The sequence below is a fragment of the Alosa pseudoharengus genome, unplaced genomic scaffold, assembly GCF_046254945.1.
Source record: "Alosa pseudoharengus isolate Yale_2024_CS ecotype anadromous, Long Island Sound unplaced genomic scaffold, YU_APseudo_1.1 YU_APseudo_1.1_scf_2, whole genome shotgun sequence".
Lineage (NCBI taxonomy): Eukaryota > Metazoa > Chordata > Actinopteri > Clupeiformes > Clupeidae > Alosa > Alosa pseudoharengus.
In genome coordinates, this window is record NW_027468663.1 from 8,962,681 (window position 1) to 8,985,706 (window position 23,026).

General features: G+C 39.9%; 2 protein-coding genes across 2 annotated transcripts; one reads left to right on the top strand and one right to left on the bottom strand.

Moving 5' to 3' along the window:
- The first annotated feature begins 6,100 nt into the window (after nt 1-6,100).
- Nucleotides 6,101-7,817, top strand: znf830 (zinc finger protein 830). The gene has a single exon (XM_076293586.1). The coding sequence runs from the start codon at nt 6,524-6,526 to the stop codon at nt 7,583-7,585; it is 1,062 nt and encodes a 353-aa protein (XP_076149701.1). The 5' UTR covers nt 6,101-6,523; the 3' UTR covers nt 7,586-7,817.
- A 271-nt stretch (nt 7,818-8,088) lies between these two features.
- efcab14 (EF-hand calcium binding domain 14) lies at nt 8,089-14,688 on the bottom strand. Its single transcript, XM_076293584.1, has 10 exons — nt 13,715-14,688; nt 13,416-13,564; nt 12,993-13,138; nt 11,306-11,404; nt 11,053-11,163; nt 10,635-10,721; nt 10,375-10,542; nt 10,163-10,265; nt 9,927-10,049; nt 8,089-9,634 (listed from the first exon to the last, which is right to left on the bottom strand). The coding sequence occupies exons 1-10, from the start codon at nt 13,891-13,893 to the stop codon at nt 9,456-9,458; spliced, it is 1,344 nt and encodes a 447-aa protein (XP_076149699.1). The 5' UTR covers nt 13,894-14,688; the 3' UTR covers nt 8,089-9,455.
- Between the last annotated feature and the right edge of the window lie 8,338 nt (nt 14,689-23,026).

Sequence of the window (23,026 nt, forward strand, 5' to 3'; positions counted from 1 at the left end):
CAGTGTTCATTTGGGTATACTGATTTTGCTGTGTAGCTGCAAGCACTGCATCTCCTTCTGACAGAGTTAGTGCGGCAGATTAGTGAAACAATCGTTCACTTTGTGATACAAGCATCAAACTTGGCACAAATATTGTTTGGGACCCACTTTATCCAAAAAGCACATTAGCCACGCAAAAAATCCAATATGGCTGCCATTTTTCAAGAATGCCACCACTGAAAGCCATTATATTTGGTTTTTGACTTGGATTGGGATTGGATAATCACATTTTGATGATCTTGATATCTAAATATAGGTAAAAGGGTCTGGACTTTCCAATTCTCATAATTTGGGAGCAATACAGTCGGTTTCTATTTGTCTTTGTAAATAGCATAGGCCTACTGTAAATAAAACCGTAATGTGGAGTTACAGAGTTTGTGACTTGCCTTTGTTTCAGTTGTGTATTTAAGCTATGTTAGGTAGCGCGCTATATAACGGTGTAGGCTACATTATGCCATGTCAACTCTATAGCCTACTGTTTGGCCTATTCTGGGTTTTGGGATATTTTTTTGCCCTCAAAGAACACCTTAATAATATTAATTTAATAATTTACCATTTTTATCAGAGCTTCCCCTGTTCCAAAGAGCAGCAATCGACACTGATATATATATATATACAGTATATATATATATATATATATGTGTGTGTGTGTACCATGTATTACCTCAATAGAACAACAAAGACTAACAGGAAATGTGTGGGAAAGAGACAGGGCCCCAGTAACGTCTAGTGACACCTCTGCTCTGTAGCCATATCAGAATGTCTGCATTACAAATGAATTTAATCATTGCATTTGCAGGCACACAACGTAGTACACTCAAGACTAATGCGGTAGCATTTACATCTTCCCAGACATTCAATCTTGACACAATTAGTCAATTGTTGACAGCGCTCAGCAATTGGTGGGAGTGTCATCCACACTACTTGCCAAATGTCACCTTCTTTCCTCCAACCCCAGTTGGCAGGACTCTCCATATTCATTTGATATACTTGCCTGGCCCGAGATACAGACAGCTTGATAGGTTGCATATACTTCACATGCTAAGAGATGCCCTTGTTGGTGGAATGGCATCATAGGACCTCTGCTTCCCTGCAAAACAGGTCAAGTCTTGTTTCACCAACTCCATCAGCAGTGCTGTTCTTGTTGAACATTGCTATGACAAACTTCAAGTGTGCTGAGATCCACATAATCCGTTACTGGTGGGTATTGACTAAGCTTCTCAAAGACATTAGACACTTCAGGGCACACTTCTCAGGATTGCCAGGCAGTCCATTTGCCTCTACCACGAAAGGCTAACACAACATCACAACCAGTGAGGGCATGGACAAAAAGCATGCCATCTGACAGACTTACCATGACCAAATTAAATCCATAACTCCTAAGCTTGCATCCCGTACAGTCCCCAAAACACAGTGCAATAGCAAGAATATCCGTGTCACAGGCCTTAATCAACACACATTTCTTCTGTTGCGCATGTAGCTTAGCTGTGTGTGTGGAACGTTGGTAAACCTCACTCCCAAAGCCTCAAGAGTGCTGCTGGCATGCGAGTTAGTAGCCTGGGCTTTTAGCTCAATTGTCAGCACGCTCGACTCCCAATCCGAGGTACTGCTGTTCGCAGGTTCGGGCGTGTGCAGGGCTGAATCGCACAGGTTCAACACAACGCAGGTTACACGCAACTGCATGAAGGGCATGCAGAAAGATTCTAGTGTCAGCCTCTTCATGGTTGCAAGGACTTAGGCCTTTCAGGCTGTCAGGTTTATGCAAAGAACATTTTCTTCTTTGGTCACAATAACCACATTGTCTGGACACCAAGTCACAGCTAGAAACCCAACAAGTTCAGTCTTGTTGTCATTGTCTTGCAGGAAGCTTTTCCAGTTAGGTGGTACTTTGGTTTTGTCAGACACTCTACGTCTGCCGCCCTTGCCTCATTTTGATCGTGTTTCAGCCTTCAGACTGAAATTGCAATATACGTCAAATACGATGTCTGTCCTAGCATACTTTGATAGGCATGTATCTTTGGAATAACCTCTTAAACAGCATATTCTTCAAATGTCACTGATGCATTTGGAGACAATGAATAAACAAGAGAAGACTCATCCTTTGTCTGGAGGAGAAATAAGAGTTTCCAGAATGTTGACAAGCTTCGACTTCTGACCCATGTGGAGTTTTCAATGATGCAGGGAAAGACTGGTTTTCATGCTTAAAGAATTTGCTTCTTACGGTCACCTGTACCTGAGTCTGACTCTTGGTGAAAGAAGTCAGTGTTGTTCTTTTTAATTGGTTTGTAGAAGGAAGCTTAATCACCCAAACCATCGGAAAAGTCTTTGAAAGAAACCTAATCTTTCGCAAGATGAGGGCCAACAAGCTCAGTGGCACTAGGGTGTGCAATGGCTTTTGACTCTAGCGTGAGAAGATCTCTGGACTCCTCCTAAAAAGGGTTGCCCAGGTCCTTCATCACACCAAACAACTTCTGGACCTTGTCTGTTAAGGATTTCCGAGACTGGTTAGTCTGTTCATGGTGTCAGATATCTTCACTAGCTACTTTGGCCTGAGAGGCAGACTCATACTGAGAAACCAAATAACTAAACTCTGGTCCAGATACCATTCATCGCATTAGGGCTGATGGGTTCTCAGTTATCCCAATGGCACCACCATCACCTTTGACAATTGCATTGGCCTGTTCATGGGCTTGATCAAAAGCCAATCCGGAAAACTCTATGGGTCTTGTGGACCACAAAGTTCCCTTGCTGAAATTCATTGGCCAACTGAGGATGTGTTTGTTGTAAAGAGACTTCTTTCTTTGCACCGTTTATTTTGCCATGTTAAAATACATATAAATTGATGCCTAGATCGTGTAAATACGCCCAGCCATTCAAGTTCTACAGCAAAGGATTTTCAGGTGGCTAATGTAGGTTCTAGTGATTATTCATGCCAATTTTGGTGCTTGTATCACAAAGTGAACGATTGTCCTGGAATATGGACTCAACCTGCCGCTCTAAGTAGCCTATGGGCCTAGTTGATTAATCAGGGGGAAAAAAACATAGTTGTCCAGAAAAATCACAATTATATTGGGCCCACCACATCTGGGATACAAAACCTTATCAACGTTCCATTTTGGGATGTAGGTTCAAGTTGCCGTGTTGCACTTGTGACTTCCTTCCAGAAACCATGTCCATTGCATGTCCATTGCATGTCTTTTCTGCCTATCTTCCCTCCTATAAATTACATTGTCCATTTAATAATAATACATTTGATTTGTATTGTATTGCACTTTATATTAAAACAATCTCAAAGTGCTAGAGCAACAATTTAAAACGTATGCAGTATAAGAAGTCAAGAATTTAAAAAATAAAAGATCAAGGTCAATAAATAATTAAAGTAAATAGTTAATTGTAATGGCAGATATTCCGAATTCACAAATAGACCATGCAAGTTAGTTTTAAAATGGATATTCATTGGATTGGCCATTTAAAGTGAGGGTCTAATGACTTTTAATGATGATGAAATGAATAATGAAATAGGCCAGGAATACTCTAATTGTTCTGAAATCACAATGCCAATGAGCAAAATGACATACAGTGCTGGCCAAAAGTATTGGCACCCATGCTAAAGTTGACTGAAAAGAGGAATATAAAATCATCTTTTGGAAATTGATCTTAATGCCTTAAGTGAAAAATGAGGAAATATCTAACCTTTAAGGACACCAATTTTCTTAGTGAATGAATAATGTATCATAAATAAATAAATGTTCTTCCTTAACTCTTTCCCGACAGCCCATAGAGAAATCAGTACGTACGTACTGATGACGGAAATTAATAAAAGTATCATTTTTCTTCACTGAAACCCCGTGAAAACGTCTTTGTATGTCAATGAGTGTCTAAGCCAATCAAATAAATAGGTTTTCCTTGGATATGTGTTGTATTTTTGCTATTGGTTAGATTTTATATTTTGTGATTGGTTGTCAAGCGCCAATCGCGATATTTCAACATGGCGAGTAATGACAATCGACCGAGGTTCAGTGGTAGTAATGACATACTGTTCAGCTGTTTTTAAAAGTACATATGCCCATGTTGTCTAGTGATATGAAACTGTGTGGTGTGAGAGGGTAGGGGCCAAATCTGTAGTGTAACTCCGTGTGGGAGGTATCTGAATCTGTTGGGTCATTTTCAGCAACACTGACTCTGTTGGGTCATTTTAACTGTTCATCTGTTTTAACAGTCTAAACTGTTGATGATTATTACACATTGACAAAAAAAAAAACATGATTATTAACCAAAATAATATGTATGAGATGAAATTGTAAGTTATTTTTTTTGATACAAATGTGATATTGCAACTAATTGATAATAAAACTATATAATGGTTATTTAGGCTCGTCTGTATACATAATTTCAAAATTAGTTATTTAGAGTTCCTTTCACCCAATTGCTACCAAACTTGGTATTTATTTAGCCAACAGGTAAATGCAACTTTCTGCTATTTCACTTTTTTTTATAACATGCTGTGTTGAAGCTGAGGAGCTTCACAAACTCAAAAAATGTGCCCGGAATATGCAAATGGTATGCTAATTTATGCTAATTAGTATATATAAATAATACATAATTGTCATGTCAAACATATATTTGTGTAGCCTAACTATCTGGCTTCAAGAGAAAATGGATGGTTTCTTTGATATGCTTAGGTCACCCACAGCAGAATGAAATATCAAAGGAGTCATTTTTGGCCTGTTTTGGCCCTGTCGGGAAAGAGTTAAAATACAGGGGTCATAAATATTGGATATATATGTATATAATATATGTATATGTTAAATTCCCATAGAGACAGGCAGATTTGTATTTTTAAAGGCCATGTATTAATGGATCCAGAATACTGTGCATCCTGATAGTTACCTTGGCCTTTGGAATTAAAATAGCCCCACATCATCACATACCCTTCACCATACCTAGAGATTGGCATGGGTGTTATTTCAGTTAGCCTATTAGCTGGTTTGATGCTCATTGGGCTCAATGCAAATCTATTTGTAATGTATTTATGATACATTATTCATTCACTAAGAAAATTGGTGTCCTTAAAGGTTAGATATTTCCTAATTTTTCACTTAAGGCATTAAGATCAATTTCCTAAAGATGATTTTATATTCCTCTTTTCAGTCAACTTTAGCATGGGTGCCAATACTTTTGGCCAGCACTGTATAGGCTATGAAACTCAAAAACACAAATAAAATGAAGAATGTTGACATGTCCCTGGTTATTGTGAAATATAACACACCCCTTGATATTTTTATCCTGATGATGTTTACGAAGTCAACCTTTACCAAAGATGTGCCCTTTACCACAGTGTTTCCCAAACTTTTTTTCTGGGGACCCACTTTTTAAAAATGACAGACCATCGCGACCCATTTTACTTAAAATCTACCCTGCAACCACCAATATTGTTTTAGGCCACAGGTTCTCCAACTTTTCTATGCCTCCCCCAACCATACATTGCTATAGGATCTAGATAGATAGATCTGATTCCTGCTTTGAACACGGTTGCGTTGCATTTGCAGTTGCATTGAGCACCATCAGCGTGAAAAGTTGGAAATGACTACTGAAAAGATGCGCATCCGAGAGTTTGGGGAAATTCTCGCATGTTGCGCATTCGTCAGCATAGTAGGCCTAAGCTGTTCCTGTATTTAAAAAAATGTTGTAGGTTGCGTGGTCCATAACACTGTGGACGTCAGTTCCGATGTAAACATCAAATAACTCAAGTCGTTATATTGTATTGTTGTATTATATTATATTGTAGGCTATCGTTATATCAGAACAAGAGGCTTTTGCGCAACAGCCGGAAGAATGCGCCTTTAGGCCTACTTTGGAGTTAGCGAGGTAGAAAACGAGAGAAATAGTGTTTAACATGTCCATTTAAATTGTAGCCTAATATTGTTGTGCATTTTAAATCAAAGATAAGAATGTGAGGAGGTTGTTATTAACTTGAACTAAAGATTGCATCTAGGCCTACAATCAAAACTATACGCAAATTGAATGTCCTTATGTCCGGTCTATGGATGTCTGCTTTAGTTGACAGCACGGTCACTAGATTTTAATCGGTAAAGTTGAGGAGCTGGTATCTGTTAATGTTTGTGCAAATAGGCGGATTCATGTCCCTTGCAGTTTGCAACTGCGAGGTATGGCAGCTAGTCGCCCCACAGAACGGTTTCATTTTGAAAGGTAGATATCCATGCTCTGGCTCCCCCTCTGCGATGCGGTTCGTCCCTCAGTTTCATGCGCCAGTTTCATGAGCTTTTATGACAAAACCGTGACAGGTAGTTAACAAACTACATCCTAATAGAAAATATAGCTGACAGCTATTTTAGATCAGGCGAAAATGTAGACGTTCTTTGGGTCCTTTGCCTAAACGTAATTACGTAATATTCGAGCGCCAAGATCTGCGCATTTTTGGCTATGATTTTGGGGGGTAGTTTTGTTATGCACGTAGTGGAAGATGTCAAATTCTAAGGTAAATAAGGGTAAAAAAGTAGTTAATCAGGAGGAGTTGCGTCGGTTGATGAGAGAGAAACAAAGGGGATCCGACAGAAAGAAACGAGTCGAATCGCCGTTTGCAAAATACAACTCCCTCGGTCACCTAAGCTGTGTACTCTGCAAAGTACCTGTAAAATCAGAAATACTATGGCAAGCACACGTTCTTGGAAAGCCGCATAAAGATAAAGTCGCTGAGGTAAAAGGAGCAAAGCAACCACAAGTTAACAATGAGACCCAGTCCAAACCAGACCAGTCATTACTGCTGAAAAGGAAAGCGCCAGAGACAAATGCAGCCCCAGGGAAAAGACTCAAGGACGCTGGTTCCACGTCTTCCGGGCTTCCTCCAGGATTTTTTGACGGGGGCAAGAAATCCAGTAGTTTGGGAATATTAAGTGGCATGTATGATGATGATGGTGAAGACGGAGATGAAATCGACGAACACGACAGCAGTGTTGCAATGTCTGGAAAAGCCGAAGAAGTGAAATTGCCCAGCGTCTCTGCAGGCGTTGAAGTACCAACTTCGGGACTTCCTGCAGACTTTTTTGACAGTGGTATCCCGCCTGCCCCAAGTGTTTCTCACTCGGGTTCGATTTCTAAACCGGACGAAGATGACAAGGTCACAGAGAAGAGAGAGAACTCAGCTGAGGCTTTACCAGAGGGGTTTTTCGATGACCCAGTGAGAGATGCCAAGGTGCGCAATGTGGACACACCCAAAGACATCATGGACAAGGAGTGGGAAGACTTTCAGAAGGCGATGCGACAGGTGAATACCGCATCCGATGCTATTGTTGCTGAGGATGACGAAGAAGGGCGTTTGGAGCGTCAAATCGATGAGATTGATGAACAGATTGAATGCTACCGCCGAGTGGAGGTGCTACGAGACAAACAGGAGGTCGTCAAAGAGAAACTAGTACAGGCGAAGAAGGGTGTTTCTACAGAGTGCTCTGGTGACAGTGATGAAGATGAAGAAGAATTGCTTCATGTGTTGTCCCGGGACTGGAGGGCTAAAGGAGCTCTTGCTTAATGTAGCCTACTTTGTCAGGTTACCAACAGTGTGTTTCTCCCGTTTTCCAAAATGTGTACATAGCAGTGGTGTTTGGGGGCTTATGTCTTTTGTTTAAAAAATGCGTCCAAACACATGTGAGGTTGTTGAAACATTGTGATGCTTTAACAAAATGTAGACTTGTGACTTTCAAAGTCCACCTTCAAATGTAGTCACATACATAAAACTGTTCATATCAAAAACTTTTCAGAGATGGTGTTGCATGGGAATCTTCTTTTGACAAAACAACTTGAGCTGATTTGTTAATTCATGGCGTAATAGCAACATTGCAGTCCCCCAAGGGCTGAATTTAGAAACATCAATACATGTAAGTGGTGGAGCTTACTTAAATACTTGTATGAAGTATTTATATTCAATGTTTTTTCTACCATGGTGAATCCTAGTGTCTAGCAAAACAGCCTGGTCCAAATACTCACAAATGCTGCTGGTAGGACTTGCGGTATGTATCCACATAAAGAATCTCATTAATGACCATTTTTAAGTTCTTTATTATAAATTAGCCATTTATTCATGTTACATTATACGCAACATGCAAGGTTTAAGATAGTTTGTTATAATTTACAATGTTTATATAAGATTTTATACATAACTGCCCTCCCTCCCTACCACCCACACGATAACCCCACAAGTTGCTTTTGTACACAAATTCTGCCATATTTACAGATTCAGAAGGATGTAATGAGGTGACAAGACATGATGACGTGTAATACAATCACATTCTTGAGTGCACAATAGAATGACTGAATTGGTTACATTGTGATCAGTGTTTGTCTCACTACCTGTTATAAACTCATTCCAGCAAATGATTAAAATACCTTTAGCAAATGAAACTGTGACATGGCCAGAATATTTAATCAAGAATTTAACTTAAATAGTTCATAAAATAGGGGTGTCAATCAAATATCTGGATTAATTTACAGCCTAACTATTCTGATATTGATATCCCTAATGAGTTATGTACATGCACACAGAATCATGGGAAATAAATAACTGCAAATAATTGTTAGACGTGGCCAGGTACTCGTATCTCAAATCTGTTCAGTATGCACATCCCTGTAATAAACTTACATTTCAACAAAGACTTGTGCCTCTAGCCCTTAGCATCTTAGAAACAACAATAGTTCTCAGAGTTGACAAATGAGAAGTTAAAATTGAGAACAAATTTAAAAAGTCCTGTTCTGCTCTGTCTGGTATGGAGACATAAAAACAAGATGGGGTAGAGATAATGTCTACCATCTGTGATGTGAATTGTGGCTAAAATTACTGGCATTTAAGAAAAAATATATTTTGGTGAAGTCATCACAATTAACTGTTTTCAAAACATGAAATGAAGGAAAGGCGCAGCATGTAGTTTTTGTTGTCAAAAATGTCAAAATGTAAGTATACCTACGGCAATGGTATATTTATAATGTAAAAACAAAATGATCTTCCTAATCACCCTGCACATTCCATGGATAGTGTCATTCAGTTGCATAAGAATATTGGAAAACAAGTTACTTATGTCTTCAGAATAACATCATTGCTAATGTAAAATAGAATTTTTGACAACAAAAGCTATTTCGCCTTTATTGTGGTAAAAACTGACATTGTAAACTTATATGAAATAGCAAAACTTTAACACATCAACCATAAAAGTTGACCATGTGATCCACATGGCGAACAGCCGACAAGTGTCTATGTTTATGACGTGCGAGTGCCATGGTCATGACGTCAACAACTTCAATACTCATAAAAACAAAAGGGAAAGTGCGGTAAAATTACTGAGGCGTCGAGTAGCATGTCATTTTCGCCTCACCCATTCCACTCCTTCCCTCTCCTGAAGGCACTCCTCTCACGGGGCTGCCGCGGGCCGCAGCTCAGCCAGAGAGTACCTGCCGTCCCCGTCCTGGTCGTAGGGCTCAAGAAGATGGGCGGCCGGTGTGTCTGCACCAAAGAACTCCTGCAGGTCCGTGTAGGAAACCCCGGGAGAGTCAGGGTGCAAGGCCACGTGCTGGAAGAAGGTTTCTAGGTCTGAAAATAGACGTTCGGAATGTGATCATTGCACAGCTGCACTGCACTCATCACATGTTGTCACTGACCGAGAAAATCGTCACAAGCCTAAAATGCTGAGAGGGTGTAACAATAACCTACTACAACCTCCAACACTATTGCAGCTGATGAGCAGAGTATAGATGCTTTGGCTGCGCCAAGCCATGATGTTTACTGAACCAGCGCCTTAATAAAATAGGGCAGCCAAGGGGTAAATTGTACTTATGGAGCCAAGAGGTAAAATCCTGATTGTTGTCCAGGAGAGAAAACATACCTTTAACTGAAACTACACTCAGATGAGAGGTCCTTTTTTGAGTGTGCTTCACCTCTCTCTTAGACCGTTTTGGAGAGAGGAATCTTGGTCGCCTAGTTGGCTTTGAGTTTGATTGAGGGGGGCCTGAAGGAAAAAGAAAAGAATAAATACATAAGATAACAGCTCACATGGGCAATGTCCTGCTCAACCAGCAGTTCTCAAAAAGCCCATAGCCACGAAGCATTCCCTATTCGTACCAGAGGTTTCGGAAATGGGCTGTTCCACAACTCCAATGCCACCAGCTGTTGGACCATGGTCATCGTCAGTAATTCTAGCTTTGACGGCTGTCACTGGGGAGTCCTAGACATCAGAAGCATGTTGTTTGACCACAAAATATCATTCTTTAAATATCAAGTGAACAGAACAAAGCCATCTCCCTTTTGGTGAAACACTTGAAATAGCTACTTACATCTGCCTTCACTTGCATAAATGGTGACTGTGACTCCAGAGAAGACACCCTTTCCGTGATATTTAACAGGGTGGACTGCATACTGTGCACCTGACTGGCAGCCCAAGACTGGTGAAGTGTTTGAGTGACATTTAATTCACTGAAGGACTCCTGGAGGTACATCATCTCCTACAGAAAGAAAACGGAACCAGCTATGATAGACCTGTTAAGCCATTTGACCTGACACACCAGATTTCATTGGTGACCTTTACCCTTTTTACCTGTTTTAAAGCACCACACGTGCTGCTGTTTGCGCCTTTTTCTGATGGGGTATCTGGTTTGGAGCTAGGTTTTACATCACTGCCATTCTGTTCCACAATACACAAAAATTAAATACAAGGTGTAAATAAAGGTGATTATATTAACTTGCTTGCTTGTTAACTTGCTGTTTGTTTCAAATTGAACAAAACCAGCCCCTTCTGTGTTTAGACTAATTAACTGTATTCAACTTGCTGGACCTTCAGATCTATAATTACATTACTCATCAAAGTGAGTGTAACAAACAGTAAGAAACTTCAAGGCACAACAAACTACACTTAATTATATAAAACAATCAATTAAAAACAATGTATCCTGCGCAATAAAGCTAAAATGTCCACTTTCTACTTGACATTAGCTGGATGGAAAGCTGAACAATACCATTAGTTTCTTTTGATTGTCCACTTCTTTCCTCTGGTCTTCTACAGCAGTCTGTATTGTTCTGACATCATGCTGCACACTGGTCAGTGTGCTCCCAATTGTCGCAACACTCTGAATGACATAATCCACAATTAACATGACCAAATCATGCTGGCGATAGTATTCTTGTACACCATTAAGAGACAGAGATAAGCGGATGACACTTAGACGAAAGCTGAAATCTCTGTATACTGAAGATTATGTTTCAATTTACCTTTTGCAGCTCTTCAACTGTGGTGGGAAGACTAATCAAATCTGAAGCAGACTTGATGTTTGCTTTCAGGTGGTTGACAGCGGAATCAAGGAGATTTATCTAAAAGAGAATATTCAAAATATTGATGTCTTGTGACATTCTCTTTTCTAAAAGAATTGTATTTCACCCTGTTAAATGTGGCAGCCAAAATGAATTAAAATAAACCCTTTATTCATTCTTCAATCACATTCAGGCAATGAGAGGCACATTACTAAATGATGTCCTTCTATCTGCACTTTTCCATCTGAATATATTGTACACCATAGATGCAGTACGCTAGTAGATGTCAGTGGTGGAGGAAGTACTGAATCTCAGTACTTAAGTAAAAGTACAAATACACAGAGAAATATTTACTTTAGTAAAAGTAAAAGTACCACAATGACAACCCTACTTAAGTAAAAGTAAAAAGTACCTGCTTTTAAATGTACTTTAAGTATTAAAAGTAAAAGTATTTTCATAATGATTTATTCTCTTAATATCTATATTCTAAAAGAAAAAATAGTATGGGCTGTGGCATGTTAATTAGGCCTAAGCTAGTTTTAGGTTAGGCTATATTCAACCAGATAGTTTTAAGCTAATGCAATTGTGCTTACCATCTGTGGCCCAGTTTACATTCTGACCTACAATTCTAGAGACTGTAATTCTGGTTATCTACTAGGGTGATCTGCTGAGTATATCATTCAGCAAAACACGAGAGCCTGAAGTTTAACGGGGTAGACCAGGGAAACGTCGGGTGGATCGTAATGCCAATTCTGCTGATTGAACAGAAAAGTTGCTGAGAAAGGTGTCTTTATGATTAGGTTCAGTTTCACTTGCGCAGACGCACATAGACATTGAATGAGCGCTCACATTTCTACCCCCCCAATTGTAGGCTATGCCTCTTTATTTGATCACACACAATTAAGAAATATTTCCTAATCTGGAAAATGCTACGTTTTTTTCTGCCAGCGGTTCTATAATAGTCTACCATTCATTTGTGGCGCAAATGATCAGACGTGTGACAGAAGCATGGGCATAGCCTGTAACTTCGCTGATCCGCGGATAGCAATCTCATCGGAGAGGAGGCCCTAACGCTGCAGATAACAGACAGAGAAAGGCACAGAACACAGTTGCATGTCCAGTGTAGCCATGGGTCTGGTGAATATAGCCTACCGAATGCAGATGGCTACAAGCTCACGCTTTGCCTGGTCTAGACTATAAGCTTATGTTTCAAAGATTTAGAAGCTGGGCACGTAGCGCTCCAGAATCTGTGGTAGCAACCCCGCCCCCTGGTAAAACAAACGTGTTTGTCAGAGAGAGAAAAAATCTGATCATAAAATGTATCGTAAAAAGGAACGATGGTGTTGTAGAAATGTAGCGGAGTAAAAGTACAGATAATTGCTGTAAAATGTAACGAAGTAAAAGTCAAAAGTATGCACTATAAATTCTACTTAAGTAAAGTACAAATACGTGGAATATTTACTTAAGTACAGTAACGGAGTATTTGTACTTCGTTACATTCCACCACTGGTAGATGTGCACTATGTGCCAGGGTATGTGGAGGCCAAACTGATGATTTGAAGGGCTATTTATCATCTGCATCACCTACAAGCGGGCCTTCGTAAACAAAGTTGTGTCTGGAATGCACTTTTAAAGGGCACATTTTTACCTTTCTGTAAATCTCTGTGAGATTTGACCACAATTTATCCAAGCCCTTATCACCATACTCCAGATCCTCAAGCTTCTTTTGTTTGGACTTCAAGTCTTCACTCAGCTTTGGAATTTCATGAGATGACATTTGTTGACTGGAATCCACTGAAACGAAAAGGCATTTTGAGTCACCTCAAGCTATAAAAGCCTTGCCCATCTGGCACCAAAGTATTCCGTTGCAGCTGCTTAACTGATAGGTCAAGTGTACTCAAAGCAACAGAATGTGAAGGCCGCCAAAGAGTATTCATGTGATGACAATGACATTTATAAAAAAATTCTAGAGGTGAGGGACCTGTGGTATCTAAGCCTGGTGTTCACTAAATCAGTGTTGCAATGACACTGTGACAAGGACTGACCGAAGGCCAGTTTAGTAATAGCTTACTTGTATGAATCTTCTCCTTCAAATTGTCCAGGTCGTCTTTCAGGGCTATCTGCATCCATATCAATCCAGCACAGGCAATCACACAAGCAGCCAGGATAATAAACACGCACAGTGGGTAGCAGATGTTGCAACACTGTGTATAACTTCGTCTTTAAGAGGGAAAGATTAAAAACATGTGACAGAATGTTGTTAATTGCCAGACACGCGCGTTTCATACACTTGTTAGATGTCCGATCAGATGAAAATGAGTTAATGAGGTGGAGTTGTGTCGATTGTGAAGATACTTAAACGTTACTTACTTTCCAAATGTACTCAAACTGCTGAGGTTGTTGAAGTCATCATCATCTGAACTTGTTTCGGACTGCGAATCTGGGGGCTCGGTTCTCAGAAGTCTGTGACCGGATCCTTTTTTAGTTTTCTTTCTTTTGCTTTCCCCACTCAGCCCAATAAGAGCATTGAGTTCCTTCCTCTTCTTCATCTTTTTTTGAGGGGTCAGCGCTCCGGCTGAACCCACTTTGAATCCTACTAAATCCAACGTTTTGTCCAGTTTGCGGCTACACCAGTAAATTAGCTAGCTAGCCAGCTAGCTAATAATCACAACATTAAAACAAGTCTTTACAGAATTAGCATGTAGCGAGCTAGCTATATCTCTGGTGGCAACAGTCTTTTACAACGCCACAACGCGTGGTGACAAGCTATTAAGTCAGCAAGGCAGTTTAATGTTTGTTAACAATATGGTCGCTAGCATTAATGCCAACCCTACGGTTACTTTGACCGACTAACGTGAACTTCAAGAGGACGTAATGAAAATTAGCTTAACTGTTAGCCAGCTAGCCACCTGTATACTCAAAGTATGAGTTCTGCTAATACAAAGATGGTCTTAGGTTAGATGCTAGATGGTCATTATAGGCTGAATGAAAACAATCATCCCAAGAGGAAAATTACACTCCAGACCATTTACAACTGATACAATTAGCTAGCGAAAGGCTTAAAGCTCAACAACGTTAGCTTTCCCTACGTATCCTCCTAGCTGTGATCAGAACAATCGGTTAACCTGACCTCGAAGCGGTCCTCTTTTCTCTGTTTTCCAAATATACTGATACCATCCTCTCCATGGTATGGCGATTTCAATCAATAAATAGCTTCAACAGACTGGTAGCGTGATATATATTAGGAGGCTCCTGTCAACAATGAGCCACAGTGCTGAAACAACTAACGTTAACCTCAGAGACGCAGAGTAGCACCCCCTAATCTCTTTTTTTCTTAGCGAACACGAACAGCTGACCTCATATTCCAACAAACGTTGTTCGTACTGGTCTTCTTAAAGGGTCTACGTACTACTGTGATTTCCCATTGGATATAGGCTATATGGGTATGAAATAATGTCCTATGAAAATTCGTACCAAACAATAATACCTTCATGTCCATTTGTTGCGGCGACCTCTCAACTGGCTCAACATTAACTAGATGTACCGCAGAGCGGTACAAAATATGACCGCCGCCCAGTCCAGCACATTTTTTCCACAAAAAGAAATCACACTGAAAGGCCTATATGATTCTAACTGTCTCACTAAATTGCATTATCCACACTCAATTCTTGGTATCTGCTAGACAACAAGTACCAAAACATGATTAGTTCATAGATTTAACATGTAAAATTAATTTTATACAACCCCACCTCCATCTTGCCTGTTCATAATTCTGAGAAATTCTTGATTGTTTGTGTTACAGTATGTTTATGTTATGTGTGTGGGTGTGTGTGTGTGTGAGTGTGTGTGTGTGTGTGGGTGTGTGTGTGTGTGTGTGCGTGCTTGTGTGTGTGCCTGCGTATGTGCCTGTGCATGCAAGCGTACATGTCTACTGTGTGAGTATGTGTCATACGTATGATTACTGTGAATGTATGTGTGTGTGTGTGTGTATCTGTTTGTGCACATGTGTGCACATGAAATGGGTTAACATGACCCCTGGAGGCAAACATACGGAAAAAAAAGGTCATCCTAGGCCCTACAGTTCTCAAGATATTCACAGAGAACTGTGTCTGCCCTACCCTCCTTTCAGGGGGTCCAGTCCAGCGGGGGGGCTACAGATCAAAACGAAAAATGACGGTTCCATGCTATCCATGTGGGGGTACATGCCCACCAAGTTTTGTGTACCCCGGTCTTTCAGTGTCCCGGGAATCCTTGTTGGTGTACGTCACTAAATGAACAAATAAATTATTTTATTGTAAGGCCCCCCATGAACGAAAGTACACAAAACTTGGCATGCATTCGGAGGGTGTCATAATGATCCTACACTTTTTAATTTCGTGCAGTTTTGACCTTGTCAGCCAGAGATATTGTGATGAAAACACCTAATGTTTTGCTTTTTAATTTTTAACTAGGTGGCGCTATACATGAAATAAGTGGTAATGGGATGGGTTGACATGCCCCCTTAAGACCAACATACATAAAAAAGGTGGACCTCCTAGGCCCTACGGTTCTCGAGATATTCACAGAAAACTGTCTCCGGCCACCTACAGGCCAGTTGGTGTATAGTAACATAAATTAATTTATTGTGTGGCCCCCCATGAACGGAATTTCACAAAATTTGGCTTGCATACAGAGGGTCTCATAATGATCCTACACTTCCAATTTCGTGCAGTTTTGACTATGTTAGGTCACAGATACCTTCAATTACAACACCTCATTTTTACTTTTTTGTGTTTAACTAGGTGGCGCTATACATGAAATGAGTGGTTATGGAATGGGTTGACATGGCCCCTTGAGATCAACATACAAAAAAAAAAAGGTCCTACTAAACCCTACGGTTTTCGAGATATTCACAGAAAACTGTGTCTGCCCTACCCTCCTTTCGGGGGGTCCAGTCCAGCGGGGGGGCTACAGATCAAAACGAAAAACAGTGGTTCCATGCTATCCATGTGGGGTTACATGCCCACCAAGTTTCGTGTACCCCGGTCTTTCAGTGTCCCGGGACTCATTGACGGAAATTTGGGCATGTGAAAAAGAAAAGAAAAAAAACATTCTGACTAAACCTATTTGACCGCCGCTTCGCTGCGCGGCGGTCATAATAAATCATTGTATTTGCAGACAAAATACTGATTGACGCCGTGTTTGTACAAAAACAATGAGTTTACAAGACCCTGAACATCACCAGTATGCTCAAAATCTAGGGACTTTAAGTAGCCTAGGGCCTACAAAACTGGCCTACATAAAACTAGATGTACCGCAGAGCGGTACAAAATATGACCGCCGCCCAGTCCAGCACATTTTTTCCACAAAAAGAAATCACGCTGAAAGGCCTATATGATTCTAACTGTCTCACTAAATTGCATTATCCACACTCAATTCTCACTGGTATCTGCTAGACAACAAGTACCAAAACATGATTAGTTCATAGATTTCACTAGAGCCCGACCGATAAAGGATTTTGAAGGCTGATACCGATACAAATATTTGTTGATTTAAAAACCCGATATTCCGATATATCGGCCGATATCTATATTTTTTTTCAGAAACGCGAAACAAAACATTAACAGATTTCCCTAACATTAGTTATTTGTAGTTATTTATGAGTATTGACTAAAATAATATGATAATGCATTTTAAAAACAAACTTGTTTATTTTTAAATAATATTGTCACAGTGGAACATCGAAATATATTAAAGTTCTGATAAATAAAATGTATAAAATTAGAAACTTAAGATATTAAACTTAGTCTTTTGAACAAAAACACAATAACAACAACAACCAAATCAAAGTTACCAGTATTAAAAGACTTGGTAAGCTTCATAAATATAACTTTGAACTAAGACTTTATTACTATCATCATCATTAGTGGGTTTGATCCAGCAAGACCACTATTGTTCTTCTTAAGTTTTCTTATTATTATTAGTGGGTTTGATCCAGCAAGACCACAGCATGGCTTTGCCATACTATTGTTCTTCTTAAGTTTTCTTATTATTAGTGGGTTTGATCCAGCAAGACCACTATTGTTCTTCTTAAGTTTTCTTATTAGTGGGTTTGATCCAGCAAGACCACAGCATGGCGAAGTATATATATATATATATATATATTTTCCAAATCCATTCAGCCCAGTTCAATGCCTTGCCAGCAGCCAAACCATGTTCATATAGGTCATTAAAAAAATAAATAAATAAAAGTATTTTCCCAATCCATTCAGCCCAGTCCTATGCCGAGCTAGCTCCATTTAAACTTAGTTATGTGTACAGTTGTATAGATTATTACATTGAGAAACACACTTTCATATAGATATTATGCACATCAACGCATCATTACTATTCATGTTAAGTTACTCATCATTGCCCGGCAAGAAGTCCACAATCAATTCAATTGTCTTGCCACGATCTGTGGAGCTTACAGACAACGTTATATTGCTATAGGGCTTATTCGCAAACACCGCCGCGGCCATATTGTTGATATGACATTCCAGTTCTATAGGCTATTCTATGTGACAATCGCCTGTAGCAAGTAGATGATCTGAGCAGAGCACAGTAGCCTAACGGCTTCATCTCGTCAATATAAGTAAATAAACTTATGGACCCATATCTAATAGCATTAAGTAGGCTAAAGATCCGTAATTATTGTCAACTGTAAATTACCCCGATATTTATTTATAGCCTAACTGTCTTGTTCATACATCGGCACACGTCGCAGCTGAAGGGGACAAGCGTTCAAGTCGCCTGAGTCAAGGTCGGCGAACTTATATTTGTTCCACCAATGACATCGTCTAACATTGCCATGATCGCAGAGAATAAAGTTGCATCTCATTGGACTGCCATTGTATCCTGCGTTTGCCTGTTGCTCACAACCTGAAGCCAAGGACTTTGCTAAAGTAGTTTAAAGTGGGTTAGCCAGTGATCGTTTTTGTCTGATAACTTCTACAGGAGGATCTATGATGCAACTACATGGTCGAAAGGGCTAACATATTTCTCTAACATTTCCAAAATCCAAGTGAACAAAACACTATACAAATCAGAAGTATCTACTGATATCTTTCTCCGCTGAGTTTGTTCCTACTATTTGCCACTCGCCGTGCCACTAAGACAAGCTGAAAAGGGCGCATCATGAATAAATATAGCCTATAGGCTACTGTAAACGTTGGCTAACATTGCCTACCTAGCAATGCTATCTATGCAAATGCATGTCCAAAGGTAATCTACGGTAGGCGACTACATCAGGCTACTGATGTCTCCGCATTGCATAGGGGCAGCTGTCTGCGCTGTGCGCTGTCTAAAACGTATTTAACTTAAGCCCACAGAGGACAATATAATATAGTATAATATAGTATACAAATATAATAATGGCGATGTGAGGAGTTGGCTGTAAGTTTAGCCTAGGCTATTTATCCTATGTAGCCACAAGTCTCTCCTGCTCAGTCTCATTATCTTTTTCTGACCATGTCAACATTGAGCAACGAAAATAAGGGAGATTTTCCGGGTTACTCACCCAAAATACAGGGAAATGTCAACATTCGTCTTTCTGTTGCTATCCCTCTGCTGAGAGCAAGAATTCGTAGGCCTACTACAAAACTGCTGCACTAATTAAACGAGATGTGAAGCTAAGCTAGGTCTAATGAGATTGGCGTCAAAGCGTGCTCTCCCACACTGTTCTGATCACTCTAAGGTCGCCTTCAGGCAAGCAAAACGATGCTTTAAAAACATATTTTTGCTGGAAGGGCAGGGGGTACAGGACAACAGCGGCTACAGAGACGGCCAAGTCCGATGGGGCTAATGTTATGAAAGTAATAAAATATGGGATATTTTACGGGAAAATATTAAAACAGGAAGACAGCTGGAAAAAAGTTGACAGGTATGTTTCTGACAGTGGGTGACTCTAGGGCTATTTGCTGTTGTTAGAACGGCCTGCCCTGTAGCCTAGGCATATTGCACAACATAGGCCTACCATCACGTTAAATTTTGTACAAATAAATAAATAGCCTACAGCGATCATACCGGCGCTTGTCAATTGACAGCTGCATTAAATAGACCAACCTATGCATTTTCTATATCAACAAAATGGCCGCTGCGAACGTTATTACCTGATTATTACGTAGATCAAATAAGCCTAATAGGTTCTGTATGCTATTTAAAGCCGACCTAAGGATGAGTCCCTTTAAGACGGTGTGTTGCAATGCATTCTGGGTGCTGTGCTGTGATCCGACGGCTCGTCACCTGACCCACCAAACACAACGATGCTTGAACCAGAGCACTTGAACTAAACGTAGTAAAAATAAATAGCTACCAAGGCTCCAAATAGCAACACACTTACACCGTAGCATAATGAGGGTATCTACATGTAAACCGAAGCATTCAGAACTGTGTAAGTCTACAGGCAGTTTATTAAAAAGAACGTCAACGGGTCAACGTCAACGATAAGTAAGTTAGGCTAACGTAAACGTTAGCTATTTGCTGTTGTCATATGCTAGTGCTATATGCTTTAGGCCATTTATCACACTCATTTTAGGTACTACTTTTACGAGGTCTGTAGTTCTGTCAAAATGTATCTTATCATTGAACAGACTACAAGGTTATCTTCCTTAGACTTCGTAGATGTAGTTACTACAATTTGGAAGCGAATTTCGAAGTGTAAATATGGTTTTAGTGTGTAAACAGACCAACCGCGATTTTGCAATGAAGTTAATGGAGCCTTTTATGTAGGGCTTCTAGGCTACTTTCACGAAGTCTGTAGTTCTGTCAAAATGTATCTTATCTATGAACAGACTACATGATTATCTTCCTTAGACTTCGTAGATGTAGTTACTACAATTTGGAAGCGAATTTCGAAGTGTAAATATGGTTTTAGTGTGTAAACAGACCAACCGCGATTTTGCAATGAAGTTAATGGAGCCTTTTATGTAGTGCTTCTAGGCTACTTTCACGAAGTCTGTAGTTCTGTCAAAATTTATCTTATCTATGAACAGACTACATGATTATCTTCCTTAGACTTCGTAGATGTAGTTACTACAATTTGGAAGCGAATTTCGAAGTGTAAATATGGTTTTAGTGTGTAAACAGACCAACCGCGATTTTGCAATGAAGTGAATATGGAGCCTTTTATGTAGGACTACTAGGCTACTTTCACGAAGTCTGTAGTTCTGTCAAAATTTATCTTATCTATGAACAGACTACATGATTATCTTCCTTAGACTTCGTAGATGTAGTTACTACAATTTGGAAGCGAATTTCGAAGTGTAAATATGGTTTTAGTGTGTAAACAGACCAACCGCGATTTTGCAATGAAGTGAATATGGAGCCTTTTATGTAGGACTACTAGGCTACTTTCACGAAGTCTGTAGTTCTGTCAAAATTTATCTTATCTATGAACAGACTACATGATTATCTTCTTTAGACTTTGTAGATGTAGTTATTACAGTTTGGAAGCGAAATTCAAAGTGCAAATATGGTTTAAATGTGTAAACAAGACGCCTGATGTTTAATATATGTTAATGAATGGGCACAGTATTATTGTGTACAGTAATGGGCTATCAGTAGTATGTAAACAGTTCATGTGTTATGTGATTTACATAAACTAGTAAACAACAGAAATGTTAAAAGCTGGTATTGTGTTTCCTGAATTCTTACATTCAGGCATTCAAATGAAATGTAATTAAATAGCATATCAATCATGCAACAATGCAAAAACAATGAAACTAGTGTAGGCCTAATTATATTTTACATTAGTAAAGCAGTACTCTGATGTGCATGCTTTCACAAACTTTTGTGAACAATCTTAGCACTTTAAACATTGACTGTTTTGAAGTGCATGTAGGCAATATAGTATAAAAATAATAATAATAATTGTGATATCGTTACAATTTGATGGGGGGGTGGGAGGAGGGGTGGGTTCATGTAGGTGGGCCCTATGACCCCAAAGTATGCCTTGACTGGGCCTCAGGTCAAAGAAGTTTGAGAAAGGCTGATGTAGACGACAAAGCAGCAAGGAGGCGTCGTGTGATCATTTAAACAAGTTTTATGACAAGGTCGATGAGGGTGGGAAAAATCGTACATTTCTGTGCAAACTTTGCCCGCACTTCAGTCACATTCAGTCACATTGTCTTTTAAGAAAATGCAGTCCATTTTTCGGTTCCAGCCATAGACTGTATATATAGAACTGGACAGTGTGGTTGCATTCAGCAGTGTTCTATGGAATTGAAGCCGCCGAGGCGACGCCATCTTGGAAAATTTGCAACCAATTTGAAGTGCGGCTGCGCAGCAGAAGTTGAAGCATGCGCAGTGAAGAGGAGTCGCGGTCAGGCACGCCCACTCAGTTGCCACTCAGCGAGTTAAACACGCCCCTTGTCAAGTGAAACCCGCCCCCTTCTCCTTTCCACAACGCAGGTCGACTTGGCGCCGAAGGCTAGCTGGCTGGATGAATTTTTTGCGGCTGTGAGTTAGCTAAAGAGTACAATCAACAATCGGTTTGTTCTTGTCTGGTAAGTGTTGCGTATCAACTGAAAAGTTTTTTTTGTCTATTGTTGTTCTTAAATACGTCTAAGAGAGCTTATTATGTTGATTATAGACTGTGACAATTTAGTATGGTGAATACTAATGAGCTAACAACAGAAATACGGACAGCGAATTACATGCTAACGTTAGCAGCTACAAGGCTAAGTTAGTCGTTGAAGTGAAGATTAGCACACAGCTCCCGTAACAGTCGATGCATGATATACTTGGTTTTATTAGTTGTTGCTGTTTTCAAATATCTCAATCTTAATGTATGCCATCTCAACATGGAGTAACCATTGACTGTACATGGGGATTAATAACACTAGACAGTCAGTACAGTATATGATGTGATAAAGCAACGGTATGATGTGATAAAGCAACGCAAGTTAACGTTAACGTAATGTGAAGCATGGACCTCATCAACCCGTCATGTTAATGTAACTACTAGCCAGTTTGCCAGCGTTGCATTTTTTCTAACGTTAACGACAGACACCTCTGTTAGAGCTACTTCTGTGATGGTAGGTCGGTAGCATAGACTGTAAAAAATAGATCGGTAGGTCGATAGTTGTAGACCGCATAAGTGAATGATTGATAAATGAAATGCCTGCATTAAACACTACGCCAAGAACCAGTTTGTCATCTAACGTCCATGATCAGTCATACTGATAACGTTATTTTTCAAGCTGACGCAAGTTAATAACATTCCCACCGCATATTTAAATGTGTAGTTAACATTAGGTAGGCTGTGAAGTTTATTGCACACATATATTTAATTAATTGGTATTAGTGGTGTTGAGTGCCTGATTAGATGCTTTGTAATGTTGTAAAATTGTCTGACTAACTTTATTGTAACTTTCCTTTTTGCAGGTAAGATGGCTGAATGTACTGGAGGTGGCGGCAAGGTGGTCTCCATGGTCTACATTAGTCTGCAAGCAAGGGAATGCCTACGTGAAGTGGTTTGGGTGGGGTGGTCTGAGGTGGCATGTCCTCCTCCTTTCTCCAAGTCCCCTGACATCCATCTCCCTGACATCACCCACCGTCACTGGATCGATCAACCTGAAGCCCCTTATACATGGGACATGGCACAGCACCACTACGTTATGAAAACACATGACTTTCAATAACTTGCGTGGCACCAAGAAAGGT